This window comes from Xenopus tropicalis, chromosome 1, assembly GCF_000004195.4.
Source record: "Xenopus tropicalis strain Nigerian chromosome 1, UCB_Xtro_10.0, whole genome shotgun sequence".
Taxonomy (NCBI): Eukaryota; Metazoa; Chordata; class Amphibia; order Anura; family Pipidae; genus Xenopus; species Xenopus tropicalis.
Window position 1 is genome coordinate 158,024,344 of NC_030677.2, and position 18,184 is coordinate 158,042,527.

Below are 18,184 nucleotides of genomic sequence, written 5' to 3' on the forward strand. Positions count from 1 at the left end.
ACCTCGACAGTCTAACCTCATAGTTTAAATCTTCCATCCCCTTAACCAGTTTAGTTTCACGTCTCTGCACTCTCTTCAGCTCATTAATATCCTTCTTAAGGACTGGAGCCCAAAACTGCACTGCATACTCAAGGTGAGGCCTTACCAGGGACCTATAAAGAGGCAAAATTATGTTCTCATCCCTTGAGTCAATGCCCTTTTGTATACAAGACAGCACTTTATTTGCTTTAGTAGCCACAGAATGACACTGCCTGGAATTAGACAACTTGTTATCAACAAAAATCCCTAGATCCTTCCCCCAACACACTACCATTCAGTAGATAGTTCGCGTTTATATTATTTCTACCAAAATGCATAACTTTGCACTTATCAACATTGAACCTCATTTTCCAGTTTGCTGCCCAGTTTTCCAATTTTGTCAAATCACTCTGCAAAGCGGCAGCATCCTGCATGGAACTTATAGTTTTGCATAATTTTGTGTCATCAGCAAAAATAGAAACATTACTCTCTATGCCCATCTCCAGGTCATTAATAAACAAGTTAAAAAGCAAATCCAGTTCAGTATTGCCAATTTTCTTGCACAGTATATTAGGGAACTAGGACCAAAAGCATTTAATTGGTGGAGAGTCCCATGATAAATGTTTAAAGGAGGCCCCTGGTCTCTGGTACCTAGGGTTCAGGGCCTCTGGACTGCTGCCCATCTTTTGGAGTCTGAGAGGAGTTATTTTCAATTCGTGAGTAAACTCGTACTGTATCAATCTATCTTGCAGTGTATCTCTAGTCTCATCCCACTGCTTCTCATAGTTGGAAGCAACTGCTGCCATTTGTGAAATGCTCTGAAAAGTGGTTGTATGGAAGCAAGTAGGGCTTTATGTAACCTTGAAATTAGTTTGTCTGTCTGTAATCTCTAAGTATCGACTCAGTGGCAGAAGTAACATATTTAGGCTCCAGGGTTGAGAACTGAGCTTTAACGGCATGTTGCAATTGAAAGTAGCTGAAGATCTTGTCTGCCTAGTTTATCCTAGAGATGCTCATAAGTGGCAAATGTCCCGTTGATTAAAATATTGGCTAAGTATTTCAAGCCCATTAGAGACCAATATTGAAAATCTTGGAGATCATGGAGATGTAGAAGGTTTGAATTTTTTCATAGTGGGAGAAAAGGGGATATGAACGGAAGGGTGTGGCTGAGTGGTTTACAAACTGCTCTCTATACTCTACATGGAGTAATTACTGTTGAGGGGCATCTAGGATAATCTGAGAGTCCAAGAGCCAGGAGAAGGAGGCCGGGGTCAATATCAATATATTTAACACACTAAAATATTCACTTCCAAGGATGCACTGCATTCACGGACAAACACTGAATCTGTCATGAACCAAATCCACATCATCATTTTTATTTGCAAATCAGCACAGTGTGCCAAATGTCATGTGATTTTAAAGGTTCGGATTTCCTTGAATCACAATCCTGCTGAAACCGGTTTCAGACGATTCCCAAACTGACTGTGGAATCTGGCACATCCCTATTTGCGTCATATTTTAATTTTAAGTCCTGGTTAAAGGACCACTACACTTTCATCTTCTCAAATAGTGAAGGTAATCGCCCTGCCAAGGGTTAACGATTCAGCTCTCAATCTTGGTGTACACCTCCACCAGAGTGTAAAAAACAAAAATAAGTTAAACAAACCCAGCAGGAGAGAGCAGAATGTAGTGCTTGCTGCTAAAGGTGCTTTATTCACACAACATGTTTTGAGCAACAAAGGCCCTTTATTAAGTGTTGTGTGTTGATAATGGGCCTTTGTTGCTCGAAACATGTTGTGTGAATAAAGCACCTTTAGCAGCAAGCACTGCATTTTGCTCTCTCCTGGTGGTTTTGTTTAAGCTTACTTTCATGTTTTATTTTCCCTATTTGTTAACATGTAATTATTTCAACCATATCTATAAATTTCTTGTTCATCTTAAGATTTATTCTTTTTTGTATAGCAATCTAGCAATATAACAAGGTCCATAGCACTTTACAAAGACTGCTCATGCCCAAGCAGAGCTTACAATTCCCTATCTCGTTCTAAAGAAATGTCTACAAACATGGGATTTTTCTTGTCAAAGTGTGATTTTGGCAAGTTACAAAGATAACATATTTGGTCATAGAAGAAAAAAAATTCTGTCACTCTTCAGTAATGATATTAGAATCCAAACTTTATTGTAACCATTTTCATATAAATGCAATTAATACACAATTAAGTGTGCACCTGTAATAGTAGTTTTGACATTAACAAAAATAACTTTTACAATAGTAATCACTAGTGAAAACAGATATACATATGTGTTTTCGCCTGTAAGTAAATGGGATCTTAAAACCATATGAGTTTGCAAACTCCTAAACATAAATCAGCTGTCTAAAAAGCATGTTTCCAGGCTTAGACATACAATACTTAAACCAAACATTTTGTCTTATATTACCTAATTAAATCCTTACCAAATGCCTTTGAATGATACTGTATATTTAAATGTCTACAATGAGCCTCCAATAATTATTTAGAGATCAATACTTATGTAGTTTTATTTTTCTCCACACATTTCCAAGCTTAGTTCAGTGATTAAAATGTTTTAGCATATATAGTCACAGAAACAACATTAACTTAAAAGTAATATATGGCCCCATGTTTGTTCATGAATGTCCTGTTGCTACAGCTAGAGTGTCCCAATTTGGACATTTTTTTTAGGCTGCATGGCATGAATACATATTTACTTTCTGGAGATTTGTTAGCCACAACACTCTGCATGTTTAAAACCCTCAAGCACTGTGTTTGCCTATTTTATTGCTATTATATTGGCTTTTCTTGTTTAAGTGGCAGTATTTCTTTTAGTCTGGCTGTCACATTCAATGAACCAATACCAACCTAGACTGAAGTTCTACCAAAAGAGGAAGGGCCCACTGGGCTAAACTATTTGGGTTTGAACCAAATTTACCATGTGATACCCAAACCAAACATCCATTATTACAATGATTGCTTTCTAAATAAATATTATTTCTCATCTGAATGCACCAACTTAAGATGCTTATGGTTTCATTTTTTTGAAACCATAGATGGGATTTCAAATCCATGCTAAGGTGAGTGAACAATATTTAAATTATATCCAACTCTAATCCAACCATTATATATTGAATAGTGTTGTTATGAATAATTGAAGGCGACTAACTTTGTAAATAAAATTAGTTTCAGCTTATGTTGTATTTACTCTTCTAGTAATGCTTGAACAATGCTGTTTAGAAAAAGTAAGATAACTGGTATATTGTCAGTTCATCATGCTGATAACCTCTCAGCAGGTCTGATAACTGAAATGGATGAAATGTTACATAGTGTTAGGCTCAATTTTGCTTTGAAAATACAAAAGTGTCAAGTAATAGAACAGATATACTTTATAGAGCAGTAACCTACTGGAATGTAAGCTAAATATCCAAAGAAAATCCTTTTTTTTTTAATTGGTTACAATATGGAAAATAAAGGTAGGTTTTATCCAATTAACAATGCTTTTTCAGATTAACAGTAAATTAACTCCTGGTACACAAATTTAAACTAACTAAATTAAGTAGAGTACTTTTAGACTGAAGCGGCAGAAAACTCAATTGGCCGTTCCCCAAAAAACTTAGAGATAATATAGGCGATCCGAAAGTGTAAGATGTGGTTCTCTGTGGATGCTCTGACCAACCAAAAATGCTAATTTATGGGCATACTGACAAGGAGCTGGCACTCTGATTACACCCTAAAAACAAAAGAAAATAGGTTAAAAACACTTAGTGAAAACTAATAATACCAATAATAAGTACAATTAATTAAGGTACATACTGGCCAGTTGTAGTACAGATGGCAAAGCTTGTAAGTCAGTCTTTGCATATGATCTGGTTTCAATGCGCCGCTGTCATACACAACGTTGTAGTGAGTTGGCGACACAGAACCTACTCTTACAGACTGGCTGATTATGAAGAAGTCATACCTACAGTTTTGAAAAAGAGGAGCATTATTTGCACTTGCAGACAGAAGAGAGTTAAGTGTTCTTTAATGCTGTTATACTGTTGTCTAATATACTAAATAGTCATAGGGGCTGATTTACTAACCCACGAATCCGACCCGAATTGGAAAAGTTCCGACTTGAAAACGAATATTTTGCGACTTTTTCGTATGTTTTGCGATTTTTTCGGATTCTGTACGAATTTTTCGGATCCAATACGATTTTTGCGTAAAAACGCGAGTTTTTCGTATCCATTACGAAAGTTGCGTAAAAAGTTGCGCATTTTGCGTAGCGTTAAAACTTATGCGAAAAATGCGCAACTTTTCGCGTAAGTTTTAACGCTACGCAAAATGCGCAACTTTTTACGCAACTTTCGTAATGGATAGGAAAACTCGCGTTTTTACGCAAAAATCGTATTGGATCCGAAAAATTCGTAAAGAATCCGAAAAAATCGCAAAACATACGAAAAAATCGCAAAGTACCGATCATTACGAAAAAAACGCAATCGGACTCCATTCGACCCGTTCGTGGGTAAGTAAATCAGCCCCATAGTGTTCTACATTCATTTTATTGTTTTATAGAAAATCTGTAAGCCATGATTATGCCATGTGCATGTTGGGCTGTGTCATAACCAAAAGACCATTTTGGCTATAAATCTTTTCCTGGGAAAAAGCTGCAGAATCAAAACATTGCTTCTAAATCAGAATATTTACTTCATACAAGTCATATGACAAGCTTTATATCTATAAGTAAGGTACAGAGGTACAGAACAAGCATTTTTATTCATTTTCATGTGTGAACATTTTTTCTCGGTTTGGTTTCTCTGCCATTGTCGAGAATGATACTGGTACTGCTGGCAGTTTTATTTGCCCACTGTCTGGCTAAATAGGCCAATTCACATTCCCTAGGGTCCCTTCACCAGTTTAACAAGCCAGTAGTAGTTTAACTAGTAGTAAAGATAAGTGCAAGCTACCTCCATAAAATTGGCAGAAAGATAGCCCTCAAGCTATCAAGGCAGTTGGGAAATAATTTTTGCTAGAATTTTGAAATGTCAGTACTTTGCATAGCAAAAGCATGTCCTGTGAAAAGTACAATGAGAAGTACCGTATTTTCTGGCGTACAAGATGACTGGGCGTATAAGACGACCCCCAACTTTTGCAGTTAAAATATCCTCAATCTCCCCCCCGCAGCGTCCAAAAGCTCGTCCTCCCCAACATCATCCAGCTCCCCCTAGCGTCCTCCCCAACATGCTCCAGCTCCCCCCAACATCCTCCCCCACATACTTCATCTCCCCCCAATATCCTCCCCCACATATTTCAACTCCCCCACATCCTCCCCCACATACTTCAGCTCCCCCACATCCTCCAGTTCCCCCAAGTGTCCTCCACCACCCCTGCTTCATCCGGCTTTGAAGGAACGGCTTTATCCGCCACCCCTTACACTCATCTGGTGCTTCCTCCGGATGCTTAGGTTGCGCCCCGTACGCGCTGACGTGACGCGTATGCACAGGGCGCAACCAATAAAATGAACCGCTGACCCCTTTAAAGCGTTACAGGCTCATTGGTGGTCAGCGTTTAATTTTATTGGTGGAGGACGCTGGGGGGCCCTGTAAGCAAGTACCCGGCGTATAAGACGACCCCCGACTTTAACCCAGATTTTTCTGGGTTAAACAGTCGTCTTATACGACGGAAAATACGGTATTTGGTTTTCTCAGAAACAATGCTGGGTCACTGCAACTATGTCACTTTTGGACCATAAAACACTTCATTTAATTTGATTTTTAAAAGAGTGCCTTATTGTCTAATATTTGCAGGATAACCAAAAAATATAAGTGAAAAAGTTCACATTTATAATTCCTCTACAGCACAACTTGAAGACAGAAGGCATAGCATGACACTGCAGAATAGTGAAACTTCTCTGACAAATCTGCATTAGCTTTTGTGCAAGTGAACTGAATACCACCACTGAATATTTTAACCACGTTTAACAGAAAATGTTATGCATGTTTGAATTAAACTGTCACATGGGTATTTCCTGGCATAAGCTCTGGAACATTTTGGCACTGTTTCTCTCAAGCGATACATTAACCCTTGGTTTGTTGTTAAAGTAAACAGAGAAAAGGAGTCCTCTGCACTTACCCATTATCAATATATAGGACATTAAGATGGGGATGACTTTGACGAACTTGAATATACTGCAATTCCCCAGCCTCCATTTGCCACTCACCACAACCCTACAGCCCTGATTTGTTCTAAGTGAGCAGCTAAAACAGCTACAGGGTGCACAATGGTAATCGTGGAAGCGCATGTAAAATAAAACAAATAGAACGCATTCTAGTGAAGTACGTTAAAATACCAACAGCACCAAACGTGCAAAGTGGCAAAATATTTTATCGTATATCTGTGTACACACAATCTGTCAATTCAAATGCTCACCACCAGATATATGTAGGATAAAGCCCATAGAAACCCAGATAAAATATTGATTGCACTCATTGCCAGATTCTCAATGGGTTAAATAGAAGAGAACATGGATAGTGTAATACAGTTTATTAAGACAAAAAACCCTGCACAATGCAGGCTACTCACACTGTTCAGGAGTAATGGAGGTAGTAACAATAGCTCAACGCGTTTCGCGTGCTACACGGCACGCTTCCTCAGGAGCAAGTAACACAATGCAGGACCCACAGGCTATAAATAAGCACCTTAATAAAAAAAAAAAAAAAAAAAATTTTTTTTTTTCCTTTATTCGCCAACCCGGAAGTGATAGGAGAAACATAGTGAACGAACAGGTGATGTGTAACAAGATCCGCCTTCAACAAAGCAAATCAGGGAATGACATGTGCAAGGACATTTCATCAAAAGGCGCGCCAATAGAAAGAGAAGATGGGGTGTGAAATGTGCACTTTTTTTTATTAAGGTGCTTATTTATAGCCTGTGGGTCCTGCATTGTGTTACTTTCTCCTGAGGAAGTGTGCCGTGTACCATGTGAAACGCGTTGAGCTATTGTTACTGCCTCCATTACTCCTGAACAGTGTGAGTAGCCTACATTGTGCAGGGTTTTTTGTCTTAATAAACTGTATTACACTATCCATGTTCTCTTCTATTTAACCCATTGAGAATCTGGCAATGAGTGCAATCAATATTTTATCTGGGTTTCTATGGGTTTTATCCTACATACATCTTCACTAGGTTGCGTTCTATTTGTTTTATTTTACATGCGCTTCCACGATTACCATTGTGCACGCTTTTGAGGCCCATCCTAAGGGGGGCTTGTTCTAAGAGGGAGCAGCAGATCACCGTTTATCTACACAACATTGAAGATCACTCTTACACATTCAACCACCAGGAAGCGCTGAGTAACTTTGAAAAAACATTTTTTTCTTTTTAAACCAGCTACAGGTTGCTTTAGTAACCACTATCTCTCAAACTGTCTCAGGCGCTGTTTGTGGCAAAAAAAGATTTACAAAGAAACATACACATAAACTGTCAGGAGGAAAAGGCTTTTCTTAAAGGGGAAATAACACACCTCCAGGACATGTGCGGGGATCTTGAAAACAGATCATCAGTATATTCTAAAACGGTGGACAGATCACACCCTTCCCCAGATGAGCAATCCCAGCTTTTATCTAGAACTTTCAGATAGAAACGCATTTATATGGAAAAGTAATCATTCTACTGCAAAGCAATATACATTTTACTCTGCTGTTCATAAGGTGCATTTTGCAAATTGATTACTTCTTTGTCTCACATCCTACCCTCCATCTACAAAACTCCACTGAAATTCTTTTAGTAACCTGGGGTCAGATCATGCTCCAATAACAATTTAATTAGACTTATGCAAACTTCCAAATACAGAGCCACACTGTTGTTTTAACTGGCGTTTACTACATGACCTGGGTGCTCTTAAATAACAACACACTTACCAATATTTTTCTTAGCACAGGAAACTTAAGAGATTTAGAGCTGCAATGTAGTCTTTATGGGGCAGCTCCATTACTTAGTCAAATATTAACTTTAAGAAAAGAATTGGACACACCTTTTTTCATAAAAAAGTTGACAAACAACACACCCTCCGAGCCAAAAAGCTCAGAGATCAAAAAGCCCTTTCATGGATAACCTCTATACAGCTACCCTCCAGGCAGTTTACATATGACAGATCAAACTGAGGATTGTTTCCATGAATACTATCAGAGGCTTTATAACCTTATCTCTCCTGAATTCCTAAAACAAAAGAGCACATTAACTTGGTAACTGACTTTTTATATAACTTGGTCTTGCCAAAATTTGATCAAGAAGACATACAAACTCGTAATAGGGACATTTATTTAGAAGAGCTGCAGTCCACACTAAAAACAATGCCCAATGGTATGGAATCAGGGGATTCTTTTTAATTTTTTCCCCTTTATTATGAATCACATAGGAATATGGTTCTTACACAAATAGAACCTAATGACATATTTACATCTGCAATGTATGTTATATCTTTGTATGCTTTTTCCATGAACCATGTCTAATCTTTTTTCCTGTTATATATGTTGCTTTTTTCTTCTTCTTTGTTAAAACCTAATACAACTAAATTAAAATAAACTAAAAATAAATTACAAAAACATTTAGTTGACCTTATTCATACCCAAAAGAATGGTGCAATATATATTTGATCGTGGATAAACATAGTGCACAATATCTGGCATTTCAGTCATATAACTGCCAGTTTGGCAAGTTATGCAAGTTTTAACATCCCCTTTTAAGGAATTAAGTTTAAGGAGATTACAAAGATTTCACAAATATTACTACTATTACACATAGTAGTAAATAACAAAATAAGGGAAATTTATAGAAATACCATTCTGGTCTCGTGATTTCCACATCAACAATGGTGCCTGGAGGAGGGTTCTGAAGTCTACCACCAACATGTGCAAAGAATCTAGCACTGACTCGTTTTTTTACGACAATAACAGTTAGTTTTGGGCTGCAAGAAAAAAGTTCTTGATCATTCCTCTACACATGTATTAAAAAAACATAAATAATAAAAACACGGGGGTCATAAAACCATTCAGATATTGGAAAAAAAAACCACAAGTTTTGTCCAAGTGTCAGTTAAAATTTTTCTTGAACTGATGTGTTAATAGCAAAATAGAAAAAAGGTGAGTAGAATATAATTGCATAGAAAACACTATACTGGGGAGGTTGGGGGCGGTAGTAAGAAGGTTGCTGGTAAACATAGAAAGTGGTGACTGTTTTACATACTTCAAATATGCCTGTGAAGATGCAGATCTGAAAGCTGGACAGTGTTATTTTTCTTTGTCTGTGGAGGGACATACTAGTTCCTCCAAAAAAGATCTAGCCAAATACACAAACTATAATTTGCACAATTAAAGACTCCTCCCACCCCTAAAAAACATTAGTTTCATCAATGAATTAGTGCTCAAAAAGCAGCTTTTTTGACAGCTATATTCAAAGGTACAGGCACTTCTGTGTCAGCAATGTAGATTACGTGATCTATGGCACTTTGCGGGTTAGAGACAATCTACATTAATATTTGTCCAAACTGTGGATTTGATGCATCCCTAGCTTGATACAAATCATTAGAAATATGTAGCTTAAGTATATTAAATATCCTTAGCAGGGTACGTGGATTTCTTCTGGCAAGGAAAGCTTGCATATAGGGTATTTACTCTGCTCGTGTTGTTTAGCAGGCTGTAATTTAGATAAATGTAATTCATAAGATCTGAAACACTGAAATGCAGTCAGTTCAGTAAATGAGGTGTGAGGAAGTGAGCCATGGACAGGGGTTCTTCCTACATTACACTCTATGACAGGGGTCGGGAACCTTTTTGGCTGAGAGAGCCATAAACACCACATATTTTAAAATGTAATTCCGTGAGAGCCATACAATATGTTTGGCCGTGAATGCTGCGGGGCAAGGTAGGGTGGGTCCCAAGGATGCCGGATGCGATGCGTAGGAGGGTGTGGCCTGCGCTCTTGGCGGATAGAAAATGTATTCTAAGGCTTAGAACACGTCTTCTATCCACCGAGCGCAGGGGCAAGGTAGGGTGGGTCCCAAGGATGCCGGATGCGATGCGTAGGAGGGTGTGGCCTGCGCTCTTGGCGGATAGAAGATGTATTCTAAGGCTTAGAACACGTCTTCTATCTACCGAGCGCAGGGGCAAGGTAGGGTGGGTCCCAAGGATGCCGGATGCGATGCGTAGGAGGGTGTGGCCTGCGCTGTTGGCGGATAGATGTATTCTAAGCCTTAGAACACATCTTCTATCCGCCGAGCGCAGGGGCAAGGTAGGGTGAGTGCCAAGGATGCCGGATGCGGAGGAGGGCGTGGCATGCGCTCCATGGATAGAAGACGTATTCTAAGGCTTAGAACACGTCTTCTATCCATGGAGCGCAGGGCACGCCCCCCGTTATTTTTTTTATTAAAGATTTAGCAGCGAGCCAGATGCAGCCATCAAAAGAGCCACATCTGGCTCCCGAGCCATAGGTTCCCTACCCCTGCTCTATGAGGAAGGGGTGAGCAGAGGCGGTATCAGGGCAATCAGGTGTGGACCCAACCTATAGAGAGAAATGTAAGCTAAGGAAGACATGGTGGGACAGATTTTCTGGAAGGCAAAGAAGTTCCAGAATATATTGCTTCAACATTAAATAAGGTAACAGAGGGGATTAAAGATATATCATACATATATATACATTTCTCTATTTACAAACAGTAAATTCTTACAGTATATTCTTAGTGATGGTCATGGAACTCCTTGGTAACTTATAATATCATTATATTTTATAATAAGTGGTACATTATTCCTTATATTAACAGCATGTTAGAAAGTGCTGGTTATAACTTATAGAGACAAGCAGACTTATTCTTTTTCACCCTTATTCTTGAACCAACAAATGTTTTTTTTTAGTTGAAATATAGGTGTGTAGGCAGTCATGTCAGTGCATTGTGCCTCATTCTTAGCTTTCATAAGGAGCCAGCTCTACACATTAGACCTGCTTTGATATAAACTATTGTTTCTCCTACTCCATGTAACTGGAGGGGTCCAAAGCCGTACTTAGATTTCTTACTATTGAGTGCTACCCTGAAATTTACTGGGACCTGCTATCTTTCCGCTGATCGGCTGCTGGGGGGGAAAAGGAGTGGGGGTTAAATCACTCCAACTTGCACCAGTCAAATGTGACTAAGGTTTTCAGAGCACAGTTCACATGGCTAAGGCACCCTGGGAAATGAAGTATATGGCTAGCCCCATGTGAAATTTCAAAATTAAATATAAAAAATCAGATTCAGCTGGAGAAGCTCTATTAACTGATGCGTTTTGAAAAAAAAAACATGACAGTATTCCTTTAGTATATCACCCTCATTACAGAGGAGGGATTCCCTACTGTAATAAAAAAGCAACTAGTTATCAACAAAGTTATCTCATGATTTATCAATTTGAGGAGAAAAAACTGTTCTAATTCAATTCCTGTTATTTCCCATAGACAGAGTTGATAATGATAAACAGTGAGATAAGTTCTTCAGAGTTGAATTGCATCTCAAATGTAAATGAATCTGGTCCATTATAACCTGAACAATTAATTTTCAAATATGTAATGATTACCGCCAAAAGTTTGGACTACATTGTTATTTTCAATTGACCCTGACACCTCAAGTAAGTATGTTAATAGACAACAAAACCAAAATTCACTTCAGGGTATCAATATGTTAGGTACCCTTCAGTGAGTAAGCCACAGAGAACACACCTGACATGATTTTTTTTATGTCAGGTGTTACAATTTTACCTTACTGAAAACCAGTTTCAATAAAAAAACATTAATATCACATTTTCTGAGTTTACAAGCTCAAAAAAGTCGAGTTTGAGACCTATGACAACTCCCATTGACTTCTATAGAAACTCACAAGCTTTTAAATGGTGAATTTTTACATTAGAGTTTGAGATTTTTGCACTTATTATTTACCAGACATTCAAGCTTTCAAACCATAGCTTGAATTTGAGTTTTTTAAGCACAAAAAAACTTAAATCGAGAAAAAAATATCTAACTCATCTGTTACTAAATCACTGAATAAATGTTCTTTTAAAGGACAAGGAAAGGCTAAGTCACCTGGGGGTGCCAAAATGTTAGGCACCCCCAAGTGACTTAAATCTCTTACTACCTTGTACCCCGGGCTGGTGCCCCTGTTAGTAGAAAACAGCACCAGCCCGGGGTACCTGTAGCACAGCTCTTCCTCCTTCGCTTTTGGAAGGACTTGGGACAGGCGCATGTGCAGTAGAGTGAAAAGCCAGCTTCTCTGTTAAAGTTCCACTATTCACTCTACTGCGCATGCGCGCGTGACAGAAGACGGAAGGAGGAAGCGCTGCAGGTACCCCAGGCTGGTGCTGTTCTCTCCTAACAGGGGCACCAGCCCAGGGTAGAAGGTAAGCGATTTAAGTCACTTGGGGGTGCCTAACATTTTGGCACCCCCAAGTGACTTTGCCTTTCCTTCTCCTTTAATCGACTTAAGGTACAGTACTCAAAATTATGGAAGCACCCCATATCTGGAAGACCCCCCAGGTCCCAAGCATTCCACGTAGCACATTCTGTACATGAAGAACATCAAACAGTCAATAGTAGCTTAAGAATTAAGAGGCTAAAATATATTTTATACATAATTCAAAATATATAAAATGCAAAGATTCAAACCTGTAATCTTTTTCAGCAGACCTTATACAATCCTGGAGCTGTGGTATTTCGTATTCGACCATTGTTTTCAACTGACCATCTCCTACTCCATCTCGGTAGATTATTATACGGGAAGGCAGACTTTTGTTGCAATTAAACCAGGCTTTTAGGGCAGCTATAAGAAGTATTAGGTTAGTAGCAACATATAAATATACATAAGGTGTAACACAAAAAATGGGTAGATTTCTTTTACTTCCTTCAGTCTAGAAAATCAATTTATTTTTTGACAAAAAGTGGAACATTTTAAATTAATGCGAAGATGTGTGCCTACCTTTAAGATTAATAATATAATAATGTTCTGTCAGGTAATGGTTGTTGACATTAACTAAATACCTGGTTACTGCACATAAGCAACACCTCAAATATTTAAAAATAAACTTTTTTTTATCTATCTTTGAGAAAGGCTGCTTGTGCGGCCGAAACGTCAGTCCTTGATCCAAATAAATTATCTTTTTTTTTTTTTTTTGCATCTAAGACCTGTGTGTGCAGCATATTCTTTCTAGTTTTGTATTCTCACTTTATACTGCACCCTAAAGGGCACGTCACTGGGAATCTGTTTCCACCAGCAGAGGTGTGGGCTAATAGAACCCACCGTTCAGTTGGGGGGAAACAATTTTTTTTTTTAAAAACAAAAATAACCCCCACCAGCGCTAGATCACCCACACTGGGAGGAAGCTCTTAGTGCAGGCGGCAATGTTGTAGAGAGCACATGAGCATAATGAGCGAGTCTCCCCGCCTGCTCGTAGGTGAGGTGGATGCGCCTCACTCATTATACGCATGTCCCAACATGACTACCCACAGCGGGAGCTCCCTCACAGTGCAGGCAGCCTAGCGCTTTAATAAAAACCGTCGAAAACCAAAAAGACGATTGTTTCCCCCAATTGGAGTGCGGGCTTTATTAGCCCGCACCTCTGTTGGGGGAAACAGTTTCACAGTGACAAATGTCCTTTAATGTCTCAAAGTCCTGAAGTGATTTTAACAATGAGTTTAAAACAGGATGTCAGACCTGCATTGTCAAAATACTCTGCTTATAAAAATAAGAAGGAATCTCACCTATAAAGAATGGCACCACTACTGCTTTGTAAAAGAATAAAATGAGAAAACCATTTTATCAAAATTCCAGTCTGATTTTCCAAAACAACATAAAAAAAAAATCACAATAAAAACCGTAACTTTTAAATAACCTCTTCAACAGATTAACTTCCACAGATACATATATACGGGGCTCTAAATGTCCCAATCTTGGTTCTGAGAAGCTGCCCCATTGCACCTACATTATTTCCATGCTTCAAGGCAAGAAGCAAGGTAAAGAATGAGTAGCCCTTGAGGCATGATTGCCCCACATAACAGCAGACACGTGTAAAAGGAAATTTTTTTAATTACTTACCGTTAAATCTCTTTAATTTCTCTAGTCCTTTGGAAGACACAGGAACCACTGAGTTAAGCTCCTCCCCCCAGAAGGCAAGACACTAACAACACTAAAAACTCTTACATATATACTCAGTGCTTAACCCCTGTAACTTAGTTTTGAATAAGAACCGAAAAAAGAACAACACAGTAAAGAGCATAACTTAAACCATATAAAGGGATTTATTCACTTACCGTTAAATCCTTTTCTCTCTCATCCTATGGGGGACACAGGAACCATGGGGTTAAATCCCCACCCATCAGGGAGCAGGACACTTGTAAAAGAACATCCTTCCCCCTATATAAACCCCCTTCACCACCAGGCACTTCAGTTGTTTCAAAGAACCGAGCAAACTATACGAACTTGTAAAACAAATAACCAACATAAACTGGCTTAGAAGGAGAGAGCTGTCCCCTAACAGAAAGAATTTGAATCTGACTTACGAAATGAAGCTGTACGATCCACATCCGTGCGCAGGGCACACAATGTCCAGATTGTGAAGCTTTTATTACTTAACATTCTTTGGAGACCTGCAATATGAAGGAATAACAATCTCCTTATTTAGGTGAAAAGGAAACACCACTTTAGGGAGAAAGAATGGAACTGTCCTTAAAACCGCCTTCTTCTTATGAAATATCAGAAAAGGAGATTTACAGGACAGGGCCCTGAGTTCGGAGACCCTACGATTTGATAATATAGCCACTAGAAAGATCACCTTCCAGGTAAGCCACTACATCGTGAATTGAGCAGTGCGGTGAGAACTGCACCGAGGTCCCAGGGGGTACCGGCAACCTCAGTGGAGGTACCACACAAGCTTCTCCTTGTAGTAAATTCACACATCTTCCTGCAATGCCAGTCTAGACTTGATGAGTACTGAGAGAGAGATGGAAACTGAGGTACCACACGAGCTTCTCCTTGTAGTAAAATTCACACATCTTCCTGCAATGCCAGTCTAGACTGGATGAGTACTGAGAGACGGAAACTGAGGTACCACACAAGCTTCTCCTTGTAGAAAAATTCACACATTTTCCTGCAATGCCAGTCTAGACTGGATGAGTACTGAGAGAGAGACTAAAACTGATCATTAAGTGCTCTCAGACTGCTCAATCCAACCTGAAAGGAATTGGAGAACTAAAGAAACGTTTGCACCCATTTTGCTGTCGGCATCTACTGCTGACACTAGTGGATCTCTTGACCTTGAGATGAATCTGTTTGTCTTCCGATTGTGATGCAACGCTATGAGATCCAGGTCCGGCTGGCCCCACCAGGCAATTATGGGGTTGAAGACCTTTGTGTTCAGTTCCCACTGTCGGATCCAGCTGGTGGCGGCTTAAATAATCCGCCTCCCAGTTTGTGAGCCCCTGTATGTGTACCACCAAGATTTGAGACACTCGTGCTTCTGCCCAACTAAAAATCTTGTTCACTTGTTGAAGCTGCCAACCTTCTGGTCCCCTCTTGCCAACTGAAATACGCCACTGCTGTGACATTGTCTGATTAAATTCGAATATTGATCCCTGTCAACTGATTTTCCCAATTATTCAGTGACTTGAGTACTGCCCTGATTTCCAGGATGTTTATTGGAAGCTTTGCCTCTGTCCCTGACCAGATACCCTCAGTGCTCTGTAGAAGCCTGAAATGAAACTGCGTAAAATGAACTGCTTCTGTAGATGACACCTTCATTCCTAATACTGTCATGCAAAATCGAATCAATGGATTCTTCTTAGGTACCACAAATAGGTTTGAATAGAAACCTGTGCCCTATTGAGACTGCGTTACCGGAATTATAACTTCTGACTGAACCAAATCGTCTCCAATGGAAAGAAAGGTGATCCTCTTCCAAGGAACTTTTGGGCACTGGACACAAAGAATCTTGGTGGGGGAAGATTCAAGGCAGTACCCAGCTGTGATGGTGTTGATCACCCATGTGTCGTTTAAGAGTTTTACCCACGTTGCCACAGTGTTCCAATTTTCCACCTACCGGAAGGAGGAGGAGACCCCGGACAGTCATGCCAACGATTGCTTATTGTTTTTAGTCAGTCTTTCTGAACTGCCAGGTGGACTTGCCCTTGGAGGAATACAGTCCCCTAGAGAAAACCTGTCTAGATGGGGAAGATGCCTTGGAACTGTGAAACCCCTGGCCTCAGAAAAAATTAGGGCTTCCTTCCAGTGGAAGAATTTCCTCTAGATTTTGATTGAGGTAACAGGGTGCTCTTTCCTCACATAGCCCGTGAAACGATTTTCTCCTGCTCCTCACAAAACAGTCGTGAGTGCGAGCCTTTAAATGGTAGTGAAGTGAGGGACTTCGTGCTACTATCTTGAGGATATCCAGAGAGGCATCGCAAAGGAAGAAGCTAGATTTCTGCATGCATAAAACGACGGCCATGAAGTCCTCATATCTCATTGCTAGAGCAAAGAGTTCTGCAAACCAAGGTCTTCTCAGCCAAAAAGGGGCTCTGACCATTAAGACCTCTCCTGGCAAAACCTCTTGAGAAGTCTTGACAACGTGAGTATGGGAGTTTTGGATCCTTTTATCTGGAGAGAAACCGGAAAGCCTTCGCATTGTGGTGTGATCGATAGATCGATTTCTGGCTGACCCCACCATTGAACCAACAACCCAAATACCTCCGAGAGTAGTTCCCACTCTCCGGGATCTAAATGGTGTTGACTTAAGTAATTGGCTTTCCTGTTTGTTGACAATGGCCCATTCCAGCTACACTCCAAATGCCCCCGATGGTTCAGGTAGACCACAGTGGTCACGTTGTCCAACTGCACCTTTATGCACCTTTGCTCCAACAGGTCTTGCCACTGAAGTAGTGCCAGATAAATCGCTCAAAGCTCTAGAATGTTTATGGGAACATTATGGGAGAGCAATCAGTATACCCCTGAGCCGCAGGGTCGCTATCATTTAAGCCATTATCTTGGTAATGAGCCAGAATGGAAAGGCGACAAACTGATAATAGTGTTTATGAAAGACAAGTTGTAGGTACTTGTGCTGACCTGGCCAAATTGGCACATGTAGATTAACATACTTGATGTTTAGACTCTAGAAATTCTCCCTTTCCCATGGACCGAATGACAGAACATGTAGATTCCATGTAAAACCTGTGATAACTAACTTGTTTAGCTTCTTCAAGTCCAGTACAGGCTGCCTAAAACAGACTCTGTACTGTCCCAAAAAGGCCTTATTCTTTGGGTTCCAGCCAGAACTCTGGAAAGAAATGTCTTAGGGGATAGGACTGGAATTCCAGTTTGTAGCCATCTCTGATCACCTTGCAGACTCACACATTGTCCATACCTTCTTGAGTCGTCACCCTACCACCCGATTAGGGCCTGGGGGCCCCGGCAGGAAATGTGTCCACGGCTGAATTGGAGTTGTCCTTGTGGGGCTGCCATGCCTGTTTGTTTTGCTGTTGGAACTTACCCTTGGATCGGTTGGTTGACGAGGCTAGGGATCCCTTGAAGGACTGAAATCCAGATTGGGGAAGGAGAGTACTCTTGCTTAAGATAATCATCTCAAGCTCCTCTCTGTACAAACGCTTGGCTTTGAACTCCAGGGAAGTAGACCATTTTTTTTGGAACTAAGATCTGCCCTCCAGTTAAGAGTCCGACGGACTGCCATGGCTAATGCTGCAGTTCTAGCTGTGGCCTGTAATGAATGCTCCCCAACCACTGTGCAGGCTGCGCAAATGGACTCCGATACACCGCTCTGTGTTACGGGAGAAGAAGTTCTGCTGCCAATACCTGTACCTCCCTCGGTATGGTTAAGCTGATAACAGGAGTAATATTCTGCGCCAGTAGCTCCTGGGTCTGCTTGACGTACAGCTCTCTGGTGCGGCCAAAAAAAGAGGAAGGCCCAAGAGAAGATGCACTGACACTCTTCTGGATACACGTCAGATGGAAGTTTTGCAAAATACCGGAAGTTTGGATGCTATATCTAGTTATTGGAGGCACCTGCAGCGGTCTTCTTCCCTTCTCTCATTTTTGACACGGAGGGCTCTTGGTAAAGTACTGGGAGGAGTGGAGGGCAGGGTGCGTGCGTGCC

At 40.2% G+C, this 18,184-nt stretch overlaps 1 protein-coding gene across 2 annotated transcripts in view; it reads right to left on the reverse strand.

The window, feature by feature from the left end:
- Positions 1-2,172: 2,172 nt before the first annotated feature.
- piwil1 (piwi-like RNA-mediated gene silencing 1) overlaps positions 2,173-18,184 on the reverse strand; it is a 68,168-nt gene continuing 52,156 nt past the window's right edge. Inside the window, exons 18-21 of one of the 2 annotated variants that reach the window (XM_002940181.4) lie at positions 12,696-12,849; positions 8,854-8,979; positions 3,846-3,993; positions 2,173-3,762 (exon numbers count right to left, since the gene is read on the reverse strand). In XM_002940181.4, the coding sequence (XP_002940227.2) occupies positions 3,646-3,762; positions 3,846-3,993; positions 8,854-8,979; positions 12,696-12,849 (545 nt within the window). In that variant the 3' untranslated portion in view covers positions 2,173-3,645. The remainder of the gene's footprint in view (positions 3,763-3,845; positions 3,994-8,853; positions 8,980-12,695; positions 12,850-18,184) is intronic. The other variant, XM_018090379.2, reaches the window with a different exon arrangement.